Raw genomic sequence first — 20787 nt, forward strand, 5'->3', positions numbered from 1 at the left:
ATTTTGGCTTTCATAAAAAAAAAACATAGGCATTATTTTCTTTTATTTTCTTATGTGGCACATGAGTATTTGTAACTACTACAAAATTACTATATTATTTTTTACGAAAGATAATCAACATGACCTGTGAATCTGTGATTGAGCAGGATTTAATTTAGTGACTTGGATTTTATGTTAAGTAAAAGACCTACTTTTTATTTTATTTTTTCTATATTTTTGTTACATATAAACTTTCTTCACCCAATCTCACAAAATCATACGTAGTACTATTCTAGATAGCATCAAAGTTTCTTCTTTATCGTAGTTAAAATTTGAGAGGTGATACTCACACACATATTTTGGATCCATACACACTTTTTACTATAAAACTTACAGTTATAGTCTTAAGTTTATTTAGAAAATTGAACCTCTATTATTGTAAGTAAAGACATAATAGTAAATTGTGTGTGTGGATCAAAAACTAGTGTGTGAGTATCGTCTCCTTTAAAATTTAGATGTCGTAATATTTATATCTAGCCGGACGGTTTTATTTGCTCTACCTCTTTATTAGCCGCTTCTTTATTAAAATATACATAATTTTTTGGCAAAAAAACCGAAAACTTTATTACGAAACTTTATCTCGGAAAGAGAAAAGAAAACAAATATACAATAAGGAGTACGAACGAGGCTCGAAAGCTGTAAGCTAGCCCAACCAACGAAACTGACCTAAAGCTAACTAAACCCAAGCCTCACTATGAACTGACGAAATACGCAAACTACAATCACAAGATATAAAAAATAAACCACCAAACCAACCAACTAAATAACGACTAAGCCACAACACTAACAATCGCCAATGTTGTTGTCGACACCGACACCCACATTAGCCTTGAACGGAAAGGTCGACTCAATTCCGATCCCGTCACCGGTGGAAGTTCTCGCCGGGGTGGAACGCAAACCATCTTTCCTAAACTAGTAAAAAAATCCCCTTTTTCTAAAACCCGACCCGATCTCGAACGTACGTAAGACCACTTACAAAGCACCGTCTCTTTGAATGTCAATAAAATTTGTTTGAATCGCCGTCCCACTTTGTCATCATTACTGCAATCCTTCTATATATATATATATATATATATATATATATATATATATATATATATATATATATATATATATATATATATATATATATATATAAATCAATCAAATTGAAAGATCAATCAGCCTAAATATTAGTAATACCACACAATCTAATACCTACTTGAGACTTGTCCATGCATTCTATTTACTTTATCTATATTTGATAGGGAGAAAGTAGTAAATTTACATCCCTATAATGTAACCAATAATGTATATCATTTTAATTTAATTTAATATCAATTTATTTCCTAATGAAAAGCAAACAAAGGATAGGACAAAAAACATGCAACTTCAGACTCGGTTGCTTTTTGCTTCTTTGTTTTCATTTTGATATCTTCAAGCTGCCTACTATTTGAAAGAGATCCAAAATTAGAGATATCTTCGGATCTAAATCTTTTCTTTTTCTCTCTAAATAGTCTGTTTTTTTTTTTGGATTTGATTTGGTAGATTTGTACATCATCTTCAAGACTTGACTATATATATACTTTTGTATATATAGACAAGAAGAAGTTTGACCATCAATTTTCATGCCCACCTTTAACTATCAAGAACAAAAAACACATCTTTCTATGGTTCTTGCTTATATAGATCTGTAAGATAAGTTTCTTCTAATAAGATAAAGGTGTTAGTCAATCTTTCTGATATTTCTAGTCAAAGGTAAAAATAAAAAAAGATTTTTTTTTTTTTTTTCAATTTCAGTCAAGCACATTTAATAAGATAGAGATAAAGTTGGTGGAGAGAGATGAAAGGCATGTTATTAGATGACAGTATGTCAAATTTAACATCAGCATCAAATGAAGCAAGCCTATCTTCATCAAGTAACAAGAATGAAGTTGATACTGTTGTGCAACAGTCATTTGCCAATTCAGTTGCAGTTAATAATTCAAACAGTCAAACTCAAACCAACAAGAAAAAAAGAAATCTTCCAGGGAATCCAGGTAATTATTCTAAATTAACTTAAATTTTTGTACTTTTGCACTAAGAATGTGAATATTTGCTTTGGAGATTATTATACTATGATAATAATAAGTAGAATATATGATACCTTACTCTAGATTGTAGTTTTTTCATGAGTTACATGGTAATCCAAATGCATACCTTGTACTGCATGCATGAAATTGTTAAATAATTACTAGTAATTATGAAAGATTCTAACTTTATGTATTAAAAATGTGAAAGAACATTTCTTTATTGATTATTGATTTTTAATTATTCTTTTTGAATGGAACATGTAAAGACCCTGAAGCTGAGGTGATATCAATGTCTCCAAAAACACTAATGGCAACAAACAGATTTGTATGTGAGATTTGCAATAAAGGGTTTCAAAGAGATCAAAATCTTCAGTTACATAGAAGAGGGCACAATCTACCATGGAAGCTGAAACAAAGATCAAAACAAGAAGTGGTTAGGAAAAAAGTGTATGTATGTCCAGAACCTAGCTGTGTGCACCATGAACCTGCAAGGGCTCTTGGAGATCTCACTGGTATTAAAAAACATTATTCAAGAAAACATGGTGAGAAGAAATGGAAATGTGATAAGTGTTCAAAACGATATGCTGTTCAATCGGATTGGAAAGCTCATTCGAAGATTTGTGGCACTCGAGAGTATCGATGCGATTGTGGCACTCTTTTCTCAAGGTTAAATCTTTATTACTAATTTGATCAACTTTTGTGCCAAGTAACTAACACTCATTATTAAGCTTTACAAAGTTCAGAACTTGTTGTCATAACTGCTTTAGTAAGTCATTAATTACTAAAGTGTTTCTTAATCCAAATTAGTAACTAAGAAACTAATCTTTATAATCGCAAGGTGTTGTTTCATTGGGGTGACCTAACTTCTCATAAGAGTTCGACTCCCATGTGCTCCAATTTTTTTTTTTTACATGTGGTTACCGGTCCATTTCACGGGTCTAGGAGGTTTTGGACGTCTATGCGTTTGAGTCGCACCTCACCCGAGGGGGTTTTACCACACGCGATACCCGTATGGATTCTTTAGGTGATTTCCTCATGAGGGCGGTAAGATTGTAATAGTTCGTCCAAGAAAATGATCGAGTGGGTTCGGACCCACTCTAACCGCCATTAAAAAAAAAGAAATAAACTAATTTTTTTTTTTTTTATTATTAAAGATACATATGTACACTAATCTCGTGATAGTAATAAGACCACTTAGAAGCCATAGGCAAGAAACCACAATGCGATCCGTATGTACACTAATCTCGTGATAGTAATAAGACCACTTAGAAGCCATAGGCAAGAAACCACAATGTGATCCGCAAGAAACCGCAATGCGATCCACCATAGGCCCACTAACACTTCGCCACAATTATAACGGACAGCATTTGTTTGTGTGTATATTTGTTGGTTAGTACGGGTGCTTATAGATGTTATCATATGTATGGTTTAGTTATGTGTTAATAATAATGTATGGTTTGGTTAGTACGGGTGCGGATGTGGTAGTTAAGAAGTTTTATAATAAAAGTGATAAGACTTTTTATAAAGGTATATGGTACTCCCTCCGTTCCAATTTAATAGTTCACAGACAAAAGGGCACACAGTTTTAGAAAATCCCACTAACTTCATTTATTTACCAATGAAATATTTTCTCACTCCTGATCCATCAATCAAATATCCTCTTTCCTTTATGGAAGTGGACTATTAATTTGGGACATCTCAAAATGGAAAAACAGGACTATCTAATTGGGACGAAGGTAGTACTTTTTTTTCGATTCAAAATATCTAATGTACCTTTAACATTATAGATACATATGTTATTTATAAAAATATGTAACTAATAGTTAAATGAGAAACTTGATAAATCATTTTAGTAAACAAAAATAAAAATGCGTATGCATCAATGCATGGAAGTAGTCTTTAATTCAGAGATGTGTGTATGAGGGAGAGTATCATACTAGTATCATTTATTTATTTTTAATATCAAATAAGATTAAGTTAGGTCTTTTTTTGTTTAGAATGCTAATTAAATTAAATTGCTTGTTTCTTTATGGTTACATCTCAATCACAACAGGAGGGACAGCTTCATAACACACAGAGCTTTTTGTGGTGCTTTAACAGGAGAAAATGCAAGATCTTCAACATCATCACTACTTATACCAAACCACATCCCACTTCATTTACCAATAAATTTCCCACTCAAAACTGAACCACAAAATTTCATCCAACCCTCACCACTCAATCCACATTATAACATTAATAGTACTACTTTACAACAAAATCATTTATTTCCGTCATGGTTTAATCATAATAATCATCAACAAAATATCATCAGCCCAATTAGCCCAAACAATGCAACTAGTATTAACAATTACCATCTTCAATCTCCATCTTCTCCTTCTCACATGTCTGCCACTGCATTGCTTCAAAAGGCAACTCAAATAGGTGTGATAATGAGCAAGCCTGCAACTAGTACCAATACTGTTATTGTCATGTCACAACATCAACAACAGCAACAGTCCTTTCAACGTGGGTCCCAACAACATGATCACATGTGTCCACCTACAACACTAGTGACAGCTCATCAGCATCATGCTTCTGATCTTGGAGATTTGTCTTCTAGTGGTGCAATTACAACTATGCCTTTGCATACTAATTCCTTAATGGCTCTAGGGTCAAATGCTAATTACCAAGAATCTTATAGTGATATGTTGAGTTCCACAAGGACTAATCTTGGTAGTGATCACTTTCAAGAACCGTTTTTTTGGCGCACATCAGCATCAAGCGAAACATGTCTTCACCAAACCACAAAATGTGGTGATGGTGGTGGGAACGGCGAGTTAACGAGAGATTTTTTGGGTGTTACAGGGTTTCCACATGGTGATCATGATTATTTAAGTATGGTTGGTTTGGATCATTTAAGCCATTCTTCACCTTATCATCATCAGCAACATGATTTGAACCACAACCAAAATCAGTTACCTTGGAATGTGTAATGCTAAGAGGTAGCTAGTTGATATTTGATGATATAGGTATATGTGTTTTCACTTTTCACCCTATTATCGCGCTTTGAAATCTCATTAAGATTCAAATGACTGTAGTGTTAAATTTTGTTTGAACATAATCATTACCTAACAAGCAATCAAATATCACATTGTAATAATTAATCTTAGTGTTAATCTAATCCTTTAGACCCTGCATTTTAAACCAATGTATGTCATCAATCATAGCTAGAGGGAAATGGAAAAGGACAACTTTTGTTACATATGCTTGTTACCACTCAGGCCTTATTAGCCAACTATTCATTTGATATTGTATCGGGTCAAACCCCTAGGGTTAGCATAGTTTGTGGCCTGTCATGTCACTTTTACGAGCTTTGTTGAATAAATAAAAGTGAACTTTTTATATAATAAATTTTTACATATAATAATAATACGAAGTAATAATAAGTTCAATAATGCTAAAAAAAAATGTCGTAATTACTAACATCAATCACAATTAATGTTGGGCTATTTTTGCCCCCTTTGAATATTGGGCCTTGTGCTATATATTGCACGCCTCAATATCAGGCCTTGCTTAATATCCTCTTGGCTTGTAATACTGTGAGATATATTAAAAAACGGGATTATCACCAAAAAATCCATTTTTTTGAACTTGTTTGCGTGAGAGCCCATAAAAAAAAAGTTTGACAATTTGCCCTCGCAAGGAGCAAGATGCCTCTTGCTCCCTTGCGCCTTGCGTCCTTGCGACCTTAGTCACACTTGAGAGCAAGGTGCCTCTTGCTCCCTTGCTCCCAGGTGAAAGCAAGGACGCAAGGTGCCTCTTGCTCCCTTGCTTTCACCTGGGAGCAAGGTGCCTCTTGCTCCCAGGTGGAAGCAAGGAAGCAAATGCACCTTGCGTCCTTGCTTCCACCTGGGAGCAAGGGAGCAAGAGGCACCTTGCGTCCTTGCTTCCACTTGGGAGCAAGGGAGCACGATGCACCTTGCTTCCACCTGGGAGCAAGGGAGCAAGATGCACTTTGCTCCTTGCTCCTTGCTCTCAAGTGTGACTAAGGACGCAAGGCGCAAGGGAGCAAGAGGCATCTTGCTCCTTGCGAGGGCAAATTGTCAAACTTTTTTTTTTATGGGCTCTCACGCAAACAAGTTCAAGAAAATGGGCTTTTTGGTGATAATCCCTAAAAAAACACATTTTGTAATATGATCATGAGAGCCCTAAACTTAAAACCGTTTGTATCATCATCATCATAGGATGCCAAAAGGCAAACTATGCTAACCCTACGGGCTTGGCCCTATACAATATCAAATGGGTAATGGGCTAACAAGGCATGACAATATATTTTCTAACAACGGTGTCCTTACTTTTTCTAAATTTTTCCATAGTGATTTCATGTTATTTATATAAATTGTGGTAAATGGTGTCAACCTATGATTCGCTGACACCATCCGTGAATAGTAACTTTTGTTTTTCTTTTTCAAAACATGATTCCCCAAACCACTAACCCAATATCCCCCTGACCCACTCCACTAACCCGACCCGAATACCCGCTACTGTAGCTACAGTACCTTTTTTTTTTCCTTTTCTTTTTCGAAACCAACCCGCAGCGAAAGCGCGGGCCAAAAAACTAGTTTTTCTTAATCTTTGTAATTTCTAAACTCAGATATCCTAAGGGGAGGATCTACAGAAAACCTCTAATTTCCAAACATAGTAATAGATGCCCCAAATAATCAAAATGTTTGGCTTTCAAGCTTGATCCTTCCTATTCAAATTTTAATCATCCGTTATTTCCATCACTACTTAGGTACGATATGATAAAGAAAATTAATGAAACACAAAGTTTGTGTCCATCTCTCTTCCTTAATCTTGTCTCCTTGATTGCTAAGGTATAATATGACCTTTTATTTTTTCTCTATATTCTACAATGTCTACATGAGATCAGAAAACCCTTTAATCTTTACCATAACATAACAAGGAAATTGATTGATTGCATCCAAAATGATGAAAACTTTGTCCATAGAAATTCATGAGACTTGTCCATGATTCGAATTTGTGTGTATATATACATTTGTTTATGTCGAAACACACCGATCACATGTTTTGCATTGGGTTAAATGTTGATCATTTGCACACCACAAATTTAATGGCATATTCTCAGTACGAAAATATAAAATTCATGAACACCCTGTTATGCACAGGGGTGGAGACAAGCGGAACTAAGGGGTGTTCAGCCTCCCCCAAGACCCAATCGAGGCCGAAGTTTCATTTGTATTATTATGCAAAAAATAATTGTAAGCCTCCCTCAAGACTCAAATATCAAATATAATGTTATGACCTTTTAATATAGCTTTTTTAATTATCCGATTATCGAGTAAGCCTCCCTCATCTGTAAATTCTAATTCTGGCTTCGCCTCTTGTTAGCATTTCTTGAGGCATGCGCCAATAGAGTATGTGTCACATCGATATCGCTATCTAATCATTATACGTGCAGGAATAACACAAAACAGACGAGGTTATGAAAACCATCTCATTTGTTGCTCAAGCGTTTAGTGGCTATTCGTCATGTGTTGGAAGAGGAATAAGAATAATCAAGATAAAGTAAGCTTTCTAGATGATTTCCACTTCGTCAATTTTAATCAATAAATAAACTGTATGTAATCGTAAATTGAGTTTCTCTTTACAACTGAATAGTATGTTTGCTAGGTGATAGTAGCAGAATTCAACATCTCATTGTATTGCGATAGATGTGAAGAGCTGGTTGCCGAAACAATTTTAAATATTAAAGGTTTGGTCATATTTCAATCGATGAATTCTACTTAAATTCCGGACAAACTATATCCACATAATTCATATTCTCAGAATTCTCACAAGAGGTAAGTTTTATAGTAGCGGTATATTGAGGTGGCCAGGGGAAATGATCAAAAACGGTCACGGATAACCCGGCTAGGCCGTGCACATTTGAGTAAAAAAAGTAAGTCAGGGAAACGGGTCGGGTTGGGTCGAGATCCAAATGGTTTGCGTCAAAACGGGTCATGGGTTGGGTTGAACGGGTCACAAATTTCAAACGGGTCGGGTCCAAACGGGTTTGGGGTTGGGTCGAGACCCATTTTTTCGTATAATGGGTTTCAACGGGTCTAGATGCACCTTCTAACTATTGAATGACTAAAGATGGGTCCATATTGGACCCATTTTCCCTTTGCTATCTCGAGAACCAATGGACCCAAATAGTAGACCCAATGGACCTAATTTTTTTGGTGTATAAGTCTTGATTCCCAGGTACAGAAGCATGGAAGAACCTAACCTTTTTGGGTTACTATGGAGTATATGACATGACTATTGATATCATGAGTTTGTAATAATATGCAGGGGTTGAGAAGTTTATAACTAACATGACAAGACATCAAGTTGTGGTAATGGGAAAGATGGATCCAGCAAAAGTGTTGAAGAAATTAAAGAAGACGGGAAAAAGAGTAGAATTGATTTTGTCGTATGAACATGATGTTCCTAATGATGTTGAACAAGGGCGTACAGAACTAGGAGAATACTGGGAACCTGTCCCAGATCCTTTAATGTTGGAGTGTTTGGGTGAAAATACATTGTATAAAATATTTAGCGACGAGAGTCCTAATGCTTGTTCGATAATGTAGAATGATTGTGATACTCAAGTAGCTAGTACCAAATGTTTTTGTTATCTGACCATACACAAAATCCTCTTCTTTAGCCAGAAAATGTCAATTTTTATGATTAACTGTCAAACCTCGAACTCGGAACAAACATACTAAACATGAACTTTATTCAGACCTAAAAGCCGATTTATTATCTTTAATTCTCTATATTCTAATTCTAATGATCAGTTACCATTAGTCTTTTTCATACCCCAAGCATCTAATGTTTCAATAACTACATCAAGAGTTCCGTTATTAAATGCATAGACACGCGCTTCTTGTTCCATATAGAACTGTGGATACACTCTAGCCGTAATGCACGCTCTTCCTTTAGCTCCAAAACTCTCAATCACTGAATGATCTACCTGTAAAGAGCGAACAGGATCATAAACTATAAACCTTGAAAGTAATAATTTGCAAAAGGCCACATATATGACAAGTTCGTACCAAGCTCCTAAGCGAAATGACGTCAACGTTACGATCCATGTGGATAAAAGCTCCATAAGTAGTCTTATCTATCCCTTGTCTAACAGAAGACCTGCAAATAGTTTAATGTAAAAAATGTAACGAATGTTACCTTATAACCGGCTTAAATCAAGTGAACTTTTAACAATTTATATGAGAATAAAAAAAGTACCTGCTTTGATCACTACACATTAGAATAACGTAACGGTTTTTATTATGAAATATTCGGAAGAAGACTGCAGTTTGCTCCTTAAAGTCTTTAGAAGCCATAAGCAATAACCCAAATGGCCCTGCTTGACCACTGACCCATGCGGTATTAGTGCTACAAAGAACTTGAGGATCATCCCACTTTGGGTTGAAAAGCTCGGTCACCTCTAGTTTTGGCATTTTAAACGACACTTCTATGTCAACCTATACGCACATTTATTATATAAGTAAGAAAATTTATATCTGTGATCGATATGAAATATGTAACAGAGATAACCTGTGAGGCTGTGATGCCTGAAATTTCAAGTAATGATTTTCCTCTAAGCTTTTCGCCAGAATAAGTAACATGCTTCTCGCGCAGTCTTTCAGTTTCCTCAATTGGCCATTGTATTAGCTGTGTTCCGGTCGTACTAACATAAACTCGGCGAGGAATCGACTACAAAATCCCATTTTAAAAGAAGTTTGTAAGAACATATTCATTTAAAAAAAAGATTTTTGTAACGTATAAAACACTTGTACAATCAGGTAACCGTCATCATAATGTAAATAACCAACTGCTATATACAACTGTTATGTGTGTCGTTAATATATGAAATTTAGTTACCTGGATTCCAGCCCATCCTTTGTTGATATCATCAGTGGAACTATCGGACTCGTTAATCCATCCCCATAGTATCCTTCGTTTCTTCACACTATCGAAAAACGTCTTTGACGCATAAAACTTTCCATAATCGTATCTCAAGTCCGAGCTATTTCCAGTAATACCTAAACCATCCGGCACAAACTTTTCCTTGTCAGCTTCATACCTTCCAATTGTGTACACGTCATGCGCTCGAAAACTCACTTTCAGCACATACTTTAAGTTCATATCAACTTCCGAAGTATCAACCCCGTTTCTATCGTTAACCGACACAGGATAAAAATCTGGACACTCCCATATTCCAGTATTTTTACCATAATAAAGCGGGTCATCGTGCAAACTCCAATGCACAAAATCTTTACTTCTGTAAAGAATCGCGACACCTGAATCGTTTTTCACACCGCCTACTGCTACCCTCCAAATTCCATCTTTGCCTTTCCAAGCAGTAGTCGGATCACGAAAATCGTTTGGTTTGACCCATTGAGGTGCAGTCATAATAGGATTACCCGGATATTTGACCCATTCGATAAGAAACGGGTCTGATAAGTTTTTTGGAGTTGCAAGATTCTGAACTTGTTGATTTTTCGCGTCTACACCGGTGTACAAAATGACTGGTTTGTTTCCTGGTAGGATGGTTATAGAACCCGAGAAGCAACTGTTGATGTCGAATGAATTTTTCGGTATAAGGGAGTTTTTGAGATGAATCCAGTTGACTAAATCGTGTGAGGCCGAGTGTCCCCACACGATTGGTTTCTTAAATACTGAACCGTAAGGATTGTACTGGTAGAATAAATGATAAACTCCTTTGTAATAAACTGGACCTACACATTGACAGTTGATTAACAAACAAAACCTTGTTAAGTGTAAAAAACATGTCTTGGTATTCAAAGTAACTTAAGATATTACCATTAGGATCTGTATGGTAAAACGCCCCGGATATAAGATACAGAACGTACCGTGCAAAGAGAGAATAAACAAAATGTGAGTTCTCCAAGCAAAACAAGTTGAAAATTAAATTAAAATAAATCATATATGAAAACCGTTGAATGTGTTTGTGAGATGCAATGCTAGATTACCGTTTAGCCAGTTTTTTGGAGGTCGAAGGTGGAAAGACGGTCTCCCTTTTTGGTTTTTTGGAATTTGAGAAGTATCTTGAATCTCCTTACCATTGCTAAGGATCACACAACATAAGTATATGACACAAACAACAGTAGCCTTCATTTTTGGGATAACTGTATTTTCGTAGAATGTGAAGTTGGTAAGAAGTTTACCTGAATTTATAGGAGTTTCGAAGGGAAGTGGACAAATACACCAAATAAATTGATGCATGCACCAAAAAGGCCTGAATTCTTCCTAAGATGTCTCATGTTCAAACCTCACTTGAAACATATTTTGGGAGGCGGGAAAAGAGTCAAAACCGTCACGCAATAAATGGATAAGTCTCATACATTTGAGTAAAAAAAATACTCTCAATATCCAGGTGGCCTGCAGAAAAACCTTATTCGTTATACTAATAAGGTACAAGACTTGAGTATTATGCATGATACAAGTACATGATAATAAGAATTTGGTGTACTCAATCGATATTATTTGGCTCAAATGTCAATTTTACCCTTTCAAATACACATATTTGTTGGTGGTTCGAAATGTATATACTTTTATGAGAGTGAATGAAGGGTATAATAGGAAAAGTGATATTTTATTTCCAAAGTGAATATTTATTTTGGGAGAAACGAAAATAGAGTTCTTAAACATGCAAGGCCCAGTGGAAGTATAATTCACGAACATAATTTAATTTCATTCCGTGTCAAATCAAAGGTGCATGTCAATTACATTCGGTGAAATTCATTCGATTCCACGGGTGGCAAAGGGAAAAACCGATTTCCTCCCGCTTATGGTCTAATAGTTGGTTGTCAAGTTGGCTTTAAGACGAGGTATGCACAAGCCTAAACAACCGCTTTTAGAGGTTGCGCTACACTAACAATTTCAACTTCTATACAATTCAAGTTTTTTTCATGGTAAGTATGTAACGACCCGACCAAAACCGTTATTGACGGCGCCGTTAACTTAGGTCCCGTTGCGTGGTCGTAGTCCCTATATGAGACTCGTTTGACCAAAATTATGTCGCATTCATTTGAAAGGTACAAGACTTGCAAGTTTAGTTTACAAAACCGTTCGACAACAAGTCTAAGTTTACAAAAGTCATAAAGTATAAATGAAATAACTTGCGACATAATTAGTTTAAAAACACAGTTGCTGTAAATAGCGTAAGTATGTAAACAAAAGTTTGAATCCAAAGGTGCTATCACTAGCGTATGCATGTATGTATGCTTGACCCCAAGCAAGAAATCAAAGTGTGCGGAAGCATGTATCAAGTAGCCGAGTATGAACCTGAGAAACATATAGAAAACTGTCAACGAAAAACGTTGGTGAAATCATAGGTGTTTGTAAACGTTGTTTTTGAACCACAAGATTTAGTATTCCCATAGTTGATTATCAAAATCGTTTGCATTCCAAAAGTATTGTTCGCGAGCACCCAATTATCAAGACTTAACGTTTCCTCCCATAGAACCCCATCACAATAGTGTTAGAACATACACTGTTTCTCGAAAATATATTTCATCCGTAGACGGTAGCGAACCGTCCGTAATGAGGGTTTGTCAAACCCGTATGGCCACACAATATAAGTTCTCGCTTACACCCTGCAAGTGTAACTAATGATAATCGAATTGAGGATTTTTGTTCTAACTCGCTGTGGAATGTTTGTTTCCTTGTACTTGTGTTCAAAGTATAAAAGTATGTAGTATAAAACTGTATATGTTTCTCATCCCATAATTTAAAAGTATAAAAGTTGTTGAAAGATGGGACTATGATCTCACCTCGAGTGCACGAGTATAAATGTACTTCACAAAGTAAACGTGTGCATGAAAGTTGCTTAGCCTTGACCTAAACAAGTAAGTTATATCAATTGACCGGTTACAACACAAGGTCGGGCGAAATGTGTTCAATTAGTCCTATGGCTCGTTACGACTCGATTATGTAGCATGTGAATCAAATTGTCAAGTTTCATGCAAGATACAAGTACAGAAACAAGTTAGGAAGGTTGCATAATCATTTGGTTAAGTTTGACAAAAAGTCAAACTTTGGTCGGTCAAAGTCAACGAAAGTCAACACGTTCGGGTCGGGTCCCGGACTATTTTTCTATGCTAGTTATTCATATACAAGTATATTAGAACAAGTTTCATGTGAATCGGAGGTCGATAGCTAGTCAAACATTTCACGTGAAATGGGTCCAAGAGGTCAGAATCTGGCCAGGTGATTCTGCGCGCCGCGCAGGGATGTGGCGCGCCGCGCCACTACCTGGGCAGAGAATTCTGGTCAGTTTTTCCAAGTGTGCACGAACCAAAACCTTTTCTAACACAACACTTGACCCGCAAACACTTATAACGCCTATCATACATCGTTGGAAAGGTATTTTGACGAGGAATGCAACTAAGTACATATTATCAAGCAATTCATCACTAACAACAACCAAAAACCGCATTAAACGTTCATAATCAAGGTTTCAAGTTCATCAAATGCATTTTGAGTTCCGGGAATCCAATTTACACATATGATATGCCGTTTTGAAGGTAATGAAGCACACATTACCACTAAACACTAACAATTACCATTTCATGGCATTTAAGCATCAAAAAGTTCATGTCAAGAACTATCAAACCCTAGTCAAACATCACAAAATCATTAATCGGGTTTTTGAAGTTTTCTAAATCAACCTATACATCAAAACGAAGCTAGTGATACTAGTAACACAATTAAAACATGAACTTTAACAATCTAACAACATTAACTCATCCAAAATCAAGGATTAAGCAAACCCATTTCAAAAACTCAAACTAGTTACTCAAAACAACAAATCGAGCAAGTAAATCATATATTCATGCTAGACACGAGCCATAGACACTAACTAACACCATTTCAAATCAAAAACACGAATTTAGAGAAATCTAGAGTTTTAGAAATGTTACCCAAACGAGATGAAGTTGGTATCAAATTGTAGAGGATGAAGAGAGGATCACGAATATGTAATTTGTTTTGAAGTTTGCTTCCCGATCCGAATTTAGATGATGAATGTTTGAATTGGGTGTTTGTGTGTGTGTTCTTGCTAGAGAGAAAGAGAGAGAGATGGAGGTGATTGAATGGTGAGGAAGGTGGGGAGGTGGTGACTAGTTGCCCCAATTTGACCAAGTGACGAGATTGGTCCCTCAAGTTCCAAAGCGGGTGCGGTAATTAACCAAACGAATATTTTAAAACGTTCGAGTAAACGGGTGATGTCAAAATTAAATAGCGGGAATATAATGAACGTTACTCACGGAAACTATTAATTTAAATACGAAAGATTATGTTTTAAAAAAAAAAAAGACGGTGTTAAAATTAAATTTAACGGAAAAACGCGGGATGTTACATTATCCACGCCTCAAAAGAAATTTCGTCCCGAAATTTAGTTGGAAGTAGTAGTTGTTGAATCTTACTCGAGATCTTGCGTTGTAAATTCTACGAATAAGTGAAGGTACGTCCTTGAGTATTTCAACGAACTTGAAGGTCGGGGTCGTATGTTGTTTTAAGGTTTGGCTTCACGATTCATGGTTTCAACCGGTCCTCCTAGGAAGTGAGGGTTATCGTCGATAGTGAGTTCATCAAAGGAGATAACAAGTTCTCGTTTCGCAAAACACGTCTTTAAGTTGATACATCGAATGTAGGATAAACGGAGACTCGAAATGAGCCGGAAAATCTAAACGGCTAGCAACGGGTCTAAAACGCCCCAAGATTTCAAAAGGATAAAATATCACGGATTTAGCTTCCTACGTTTTCCCGAAACGGATTGCACCTTTCCAAGGTGCGACTCTTAACGTGACGCGGTTTCCCATGGAATTCGAAAGGTTTACGTGTAACATCGGCATAGCTCCTGGTGATTACGAGTCGCGTTGGGTCTTGCTTGAATATGAATAAATTTTCTCGGTTGCTCATGAATAATCCCGGTCCCGGTGAATTGGTCATCGTTTACTTGGTTCGACAAAAGGAGAATGACGTTTCCGGTCATATAAGGTTTCGAAGGCGTGGCGTCAATACTCGAATGAAAATTTTGTAGTAAGAGAGTTTGATTAAAGGCAAAGACGTTTCTCAAGAAAATTTGAAGTTGGTAATACAAATTCGTATTATGGTTTTCAAGACTTAAATCGTATGTTTGTTCGGTCCGTCGGGTTGTGGATGGTACGCGGTACTCATGTCTAAACGCGGTCCCGAGGCTTTTTGTGAGGCACTCCAAAATCTAGAAGTGAAACGAGGATCTCGGTCCGAAACGGAGTACATTCCGTAAGGTATATTTGAACAAGTTTGTTAGGACAAGTTTCTCAAGAAAATTCGCGTCGCGAAAGATTTATCAGTTTCCAAAAACGTTCGTCGGGGCAAGTTCTCATCGGTTTCTGAAAAAGAAAAAAACGTTCGTCGGGACTATTCACCCTCGAGGTGAATACTAGTATAACGTGGAGAGTCTCTCCCTCCATTGAGAGTTTAGAGTAAAGATTTCCTGAACCGGAAGTACGAGTGTGATGCAAGAGAAGTTTCCGCCCCGATGTGAGCATAACGAGTAAATTGTAGTTAGTCAATATGTGATGACCCGGAAATTTCTGACCAAATTTAAACTTAATCTTTGTATGATTAACATTTTCGACACGATAAGCAAAGTCTGTAAAACTGAATCTCAAAATTTTTGAACTACTTTTATATATTTAAATACCCTTCGGTTATTTTCGACGATTCGAGAACAATTATATGTAAATAGATACATATATACTATAACATGAAAAGGTAACAATGTATTAATTGTTTGATACCGTACATTAAACTTATTGGTTTAAATATCTATTTGAATGTATATGATAAGTTGAAATATTTATTATTAAAATTTATTTATAAATAACTTCCAATGTGTATTTAAAAACTGATTTATGTATATTAAAAAGATATATACATATATATAATAAACGATAGTAACATTCGTTTATTGATTCAATTGATATTTAGATAAGTTAACTAAAGCGTTTAAGATGAACCAGTTAAACACTAATTTGCTACAGTGTTTTCAAATTGCCACATTACTCAAAATGCTACAGTGTTTTCGAAAATCACTATTTGCTACAGTGAAATTGACTTTGCTACAGTGAATTGCTACAGTAAAAATTGCTACAGTAAAATTGACTTACTATTTTAAAAATGTATTTTAGCAAATAGCGAGACGATGATTTATAGAAGTAAATGACCAAAATACTCGAAAGTTTAAGATATACTTTGAGTGGTATAGTTTAGGAATAATTTAAGGCTATATTTTAACAAAGGTACGAGTCACGAAATGTAAAATGCAAGTTTTCTAAGCGTACGAAAATGCGTTCGAGAAACCGGAACAGGGACATAAGTCGAGTGATGACGTACGACTTATCGGACCAAAAATATCTAGTCTACTATGCACAAGAATAAAATATAATATATAAATAATTATATTAATTATTTATATATTTATATTTATTTTATATTATGTCGACAAGCTAGGAGCCAAAACGATGTGAGCTGTCCCTGGTCCTCATGCGAGTCGCATGGCCAGAAGGCCATTTCCATGCGAGTCGCATGACTCCAAATTTCAGGCCAAGTGCTATAAATTCTCGAGTTTTGGCCAGATAAATCACACACACATATATATTAATTTTTACTCCGTATTTGTTTATTTTATTATCATTATTATTATTATTATTAATAATAAGATTATTATTAATCTTATTATTTTTATTATTAGTGTTATTATTTTTGCGATACAAAAATAATAATGTACATAAAATATTACGACGGAGTGCTGTCCAAGTAATTTTTCAAAACGAGTTTCCGAGAAAGCTAGAGCTAAGGAAAATATGGGTTATTGCCAAGGAGGTTATGGGTAATATTCGGGGGTATTTTTGTGAATCAAACCTCGTACTTATTATCTCCAATGCGTCTACGTACTTTCCTACAATATTGTATATCAATATTTAACTGTGAGTTCATTGATCCCTTTTTATACATATTTTTGGGCTGAGAATACATGCGCTGTTTTATAAAATGAATACAAAAACTAAAACTGATTTGAGTGAGTTTCATAAGATCCCTTTTACTCTCTACATTTTTGGGCTGAGAATACATGCAAATGCTTTATTAACCGATATACAATATTTATATGCGTGAGTTTCATTGATCCCTTTTTAATTGCTTTTGCAATATATTTTTGGGCTGAGAATATATGCACTTTATTTTAAACGCAATGGATACAAGTACATACTAAATTCTACACTGAGTTTGAACCGAAAATCCCTTAACTTTGGTAACTAGTAACTGCCAGTTATAAGAACTGGTGGGCGCGAGTAGTAGTATATGGATCCATAGGGCTTGACATCCCCGTTCGAGCTAGAGCGCTAGCCTTTTAACGGACGTATGCTATTTGAGAAGCGTACACGTTGGTTTGCGTGTATTATTAAGATGATTATACAGAGGGTACAAATTATATAAACGTTAAAGTTTAGTTACCAGGGTGCTCAATTTTGTAGAACCGATTGATAAACGTTTCGGATGAAACAACTGAAATCTTGTGATTCACCTTTTATGTAAAACCTATTGATAAACGTTTTGAATAAAACAACTGAACTTTTGTAATCCACATTGATATACGGATTATGTGTAATATTAAAACTATGAACTCACCAACCTTTGTGTTGACACTTGAAGCATGTTTATTCTCAGGATTCTAGAAGTCTTCCGCTGTTTGCTCATACGTGATACAAGTTATGTGCATGGAGTCTTATATGGCATATTTTTCAAGAAAACGTTGCATTCACCAATTCATCATCATGTACCTTATTTTGACTGCATTGTCAACGGAAGTACTATTGTAAACCATTTAAATGGTGATTGTCTATACGTAGGAATCATCAGATGTAAAAAAACCTGGAATTTATATATTCATTTATGAAATACCTTTTCAAACGAATGCAATGTTACAAAACGTATCACTTAGAGGTCAAATACCTCGCAATGAAATCAATGAATGACGTGTTCGTCCATATGGATTTGGAGCGATCGTCACACAATAAGACTGCGCGAGGACGAGCTAGTATACCCGTGCAACATACGGTTGAAATCGAATGGAATCGGTAATTCATTCGGAAGCATAAATATAATTCGACAATAATTGAAGGTGTGTCCCCGGTATGGTTGTTATAAATATTCTCGGAGTTTTCGGATGTCCAAACCTGAAAAGATGAAGTCATGTACATGGCACATGGTGGTGTTTAGGTTGATCGAGTCTAACCACCATCACGTGTCATTAGAACTTTGGTATGTCTTACCGTAATATAACCACGTTGATCGAGTGTCGTTATATTACGCTAACTCATACCTCCATTCCCACATCACTCTATAGATTCAAGTTCGTGTCATCGTGAAGACCTAAAATGAACAAAATGTAACGACGTCTCAAACGTGACTCATATTAAATCGAAAGAATTTCTGCAAATCTAAGGAAGCGTTCCCCGAGGGAAGTGTATAAATGATTGTTCACGTCAATGTGGTTCGAGTCAGACAATAAGGTATTCAGGTATGAAAAGAGTAACGAGTAGCACGCAACCGTAGTGATAAATGTTGATGACGATACTCACCTAGAGTAGTGATGGTAGTAACACCAAAAAGTAGATAGTAAGAAACACCAGTGGGAAACCGATAGTAAGTTGAAACGGTGGCAAATAACAATTCGGGAGACAGAGTTCCCGAACAAGTGTGACTAATGAAGTCGTCGTCATCCATACGTGTATGAATCATGAATTTACGTGTGTTACCAAAAAGTGGCGGAATACGAGTTCGTATGATGAAGGTTGGGTACCATTAAAAAGTTTGCCTAAGAATGATTCAAGTATAATGCACAAGTAGTCAAGTAAGTGCTATCTATAGCAAATGTATGTCAGAATGCAAATGCTAACTATCCGGTTGTAGTCTAGACTCACTAATGCGTCCTAACGACTCTGTTAGACACACTAATGCACGTCCTAGTTCCCTACAACCAACGCTCTGATACCACTTGTAACGACCCGACCAAAACCGTTATTGACGGCGCCGTTAACTTAGGTCCCGTTGCGTGGTCGTAGTCCCTATATGAGACTCGTTTGACCAAAATTATGTCGCATTCATTTGAAAGGTACAAGACTTGCAAGTTTAGTTTACAAAACCGTTCGACAACAAGTCTAAGTTTACAAAAGTCATAAAGTATAAATGAAATAACTTGCGACATAATTAGTTTAAAAACACAGTTGCTGTAAATAGCGTAAGTATGTAAACAAAAGTTTGAATCCAAAGGTGCTATCACTAGCGTATGCATGTATGTATGCTTGACCCCAAGCAAGAAATCAAAGTGTGCGGAAGCATGTATCAAGTAGCCGAGTATGAACCTGAGAAACATATAGAAAACTGTCAACGAAAAACGTTGGTGAAATCATAGGTGTTTGTAAACGTTGTTTTTGAACCACAAGATTTAGTATTCCCATAGTTGATTATCAAAATCGTTTGCATTCCAAAAGTATTGTTCGCGAGCACCCAATTATCAAGACTTAACGTTTCCTCCCATAGAACCCCATCACAATAGTGTTAGAACATACACTGTTTCTCGAAAATATATTTCATCCGTAGACGGTAGCGAACCGTCCGTAATGAGGGTTTGTCAAACCCGTATGGCCACACAATATAAGTTCTCGCTTACACCCTGCAAGTGTAACTAATGATAATCGAATTGAGGATTTTTGTTCTAACTCGCTGTGGAATGTTTGTTTCCTTGTACTTGTGTTCAAAGTATAAAAGTATGTAGTATAAAACTGTATATGTTTCTCATCCCATAATTTAAAAGTATAAAAGTTGTTGAAAGATGGGACTATGATCTCACCTCGAGTGCACGAGTATAAATGTACTTCACAAAGTAAACGTGTGCATGAAAGTTGCTTAGCCTTGACCTAAACAAGTAAGTTATATCAATTGACCGGTTACAACACAAGGTCGGGCGAAATGTGTTCAATTAGTCCTATGGCTCGTTACGACTCGATTATGTAGCATGTGAATCAAATTGTCAAGTTTCATGCAAGATACAAGTACAGAAACAAGTTAGGAAGGTTGCATAATCATTTGGTTAAGTTTGACAAAAAGTCAAACTTTGGTCGGTCAAAGTCAACGAAAGTCAACACGTTCGGGTCGGGTCCCGGACTATTTTTCTATGCTAGTTATTCATATACAAGTATATTAGAACAAGTTTCATGTGAATCGGAGGTCGATAGCTAGTCAAACATTTCACGTGAAATGGGTCCAAGAGGTCAGAATCTGGCCAGGTGATTCTGCGCGCCGCGCAGGGATGTGGCGCGCCGCGCCACTACCTGGGCAGAGAATTCTGGTCAGTTTTTCCAAGTGTGCACGAACCAAAACCTTTTCTAACACAACACTTGACCCGCAAACACTTATAACGCCTATCATACATCGTTGGAAAGGTATTTTGACGAGGAATGCAACTAATACATATTATCAAGCAATTCATCACTAACAACAACCAAAAACCGCATTAAACGTTCATAATCAAGGTTTCAAGTTCATCAAATGCATTTTGAGTTCCGGGAATCCAATTTACACATATGATATG

General features: G+C 36.1%; 3 protein-coding genes across 5 annotated transcripts; 2 read left to right on the plus strand and 1 right to left on the minus strand.

Annotated features, from left to right (window-relative positions):
• Positions 1–1515: 1515 nt before the first annotated feature.
• Positions 1516–7640, plus strand: LOC139860303 (protein indeterminate-domain 7-like). Of its 3 annotated transcripts, XM_071849081.1 has the most exons (5): positions 1516–1711; positions 1819–2057; positions 2357–2756; positions 4144–5074; positions 7555–7640. In XM_071849081.1, exons 2-4 carry the CDS (start codon positions 1862–1864, stop codon positions 5063–5065), a joined length of 1518 nt encoding a protein of 505 aa, XP_071705182.1. In that variant the 5' UTR covers positions 1516–1711; positions 1819–1861; the 3' UTR covers positions 5066–5074; positions 7555–7640. The 3 variants fall into 3 exon arrangements, with proteins under 3 accessions (XP_071705182.1, XP_071705172.1, XP_071705177.1); XM_071849071.1 differs by lacking the exon at positions 7555–7640 and having other exon boundaries at positions 4144–5203; XM_071849076.1 differs by lacking the exon at positions 7555–7640 and having other exon boundaries at positions 1516–2057; positions 4144–5203.
• A 637-nt stretch (positions 7641–8277) lies between these two features.
• Positions 8278–8710, plus strand: LOC139873139 (heavy metal-associated isoprenylated plant protein 19-like). Its single transcript, XM_071861106.1, has 2 exons — positions 8278–8317; positions 8430–8710. The coding sequence occupies exons 1-2, from the start codon at positions 8278–8280 to the stop codon at positions 8708–8710; spliced, it is 321 nt and encodes a 106-aa protein (XP_071717207.1).
• Positions 8711–8832: 122 nt separating this feature from the next.
• On the minus strand, positions 8833–11261 carry LOC139860320 (beta-fructofuranosidase, insoluble isoenzyme CWINV3-like). The gene is made up of 7 exons (XM_071849087.1): positions 11117–11261; positions 10947–10955; positions 10005–10861; positions 9678–9836; positions 9366–9604; positions 9176–9266; positions 8833–9093 (listed from the first exon to the last, which is right to left on the minus strand). Exons 1-7 carry the CDS (start codon positions 11259–11261, stop codon positions 8914–8916), a joined length of 1680 nt encoding a protein of 559 aa, XP_071705188.1. The 3' UTR covers positions 8833–8913.
• Between the last annotated feature and the right edge of the window lie 9526 nt (positions 11262–20787).

This window comes from Rutidosis leptorrhynchoides, chromosome 1 (genome assembly GCF_046630445.1).
Source record: "Rutidosis leptorrhynchoides isolate AG116_Rl617_1_P2 chromosome 1, CSIRO_AGI_Rlap_v1, whole genome shotgun sequence".
NCBI lineage: Eukaryota > Viridiplantae > Streptophyta > Magnoliopsida > Asterales > Asteraceae > Rutidosis > Rutidosis leptorrhynchoides.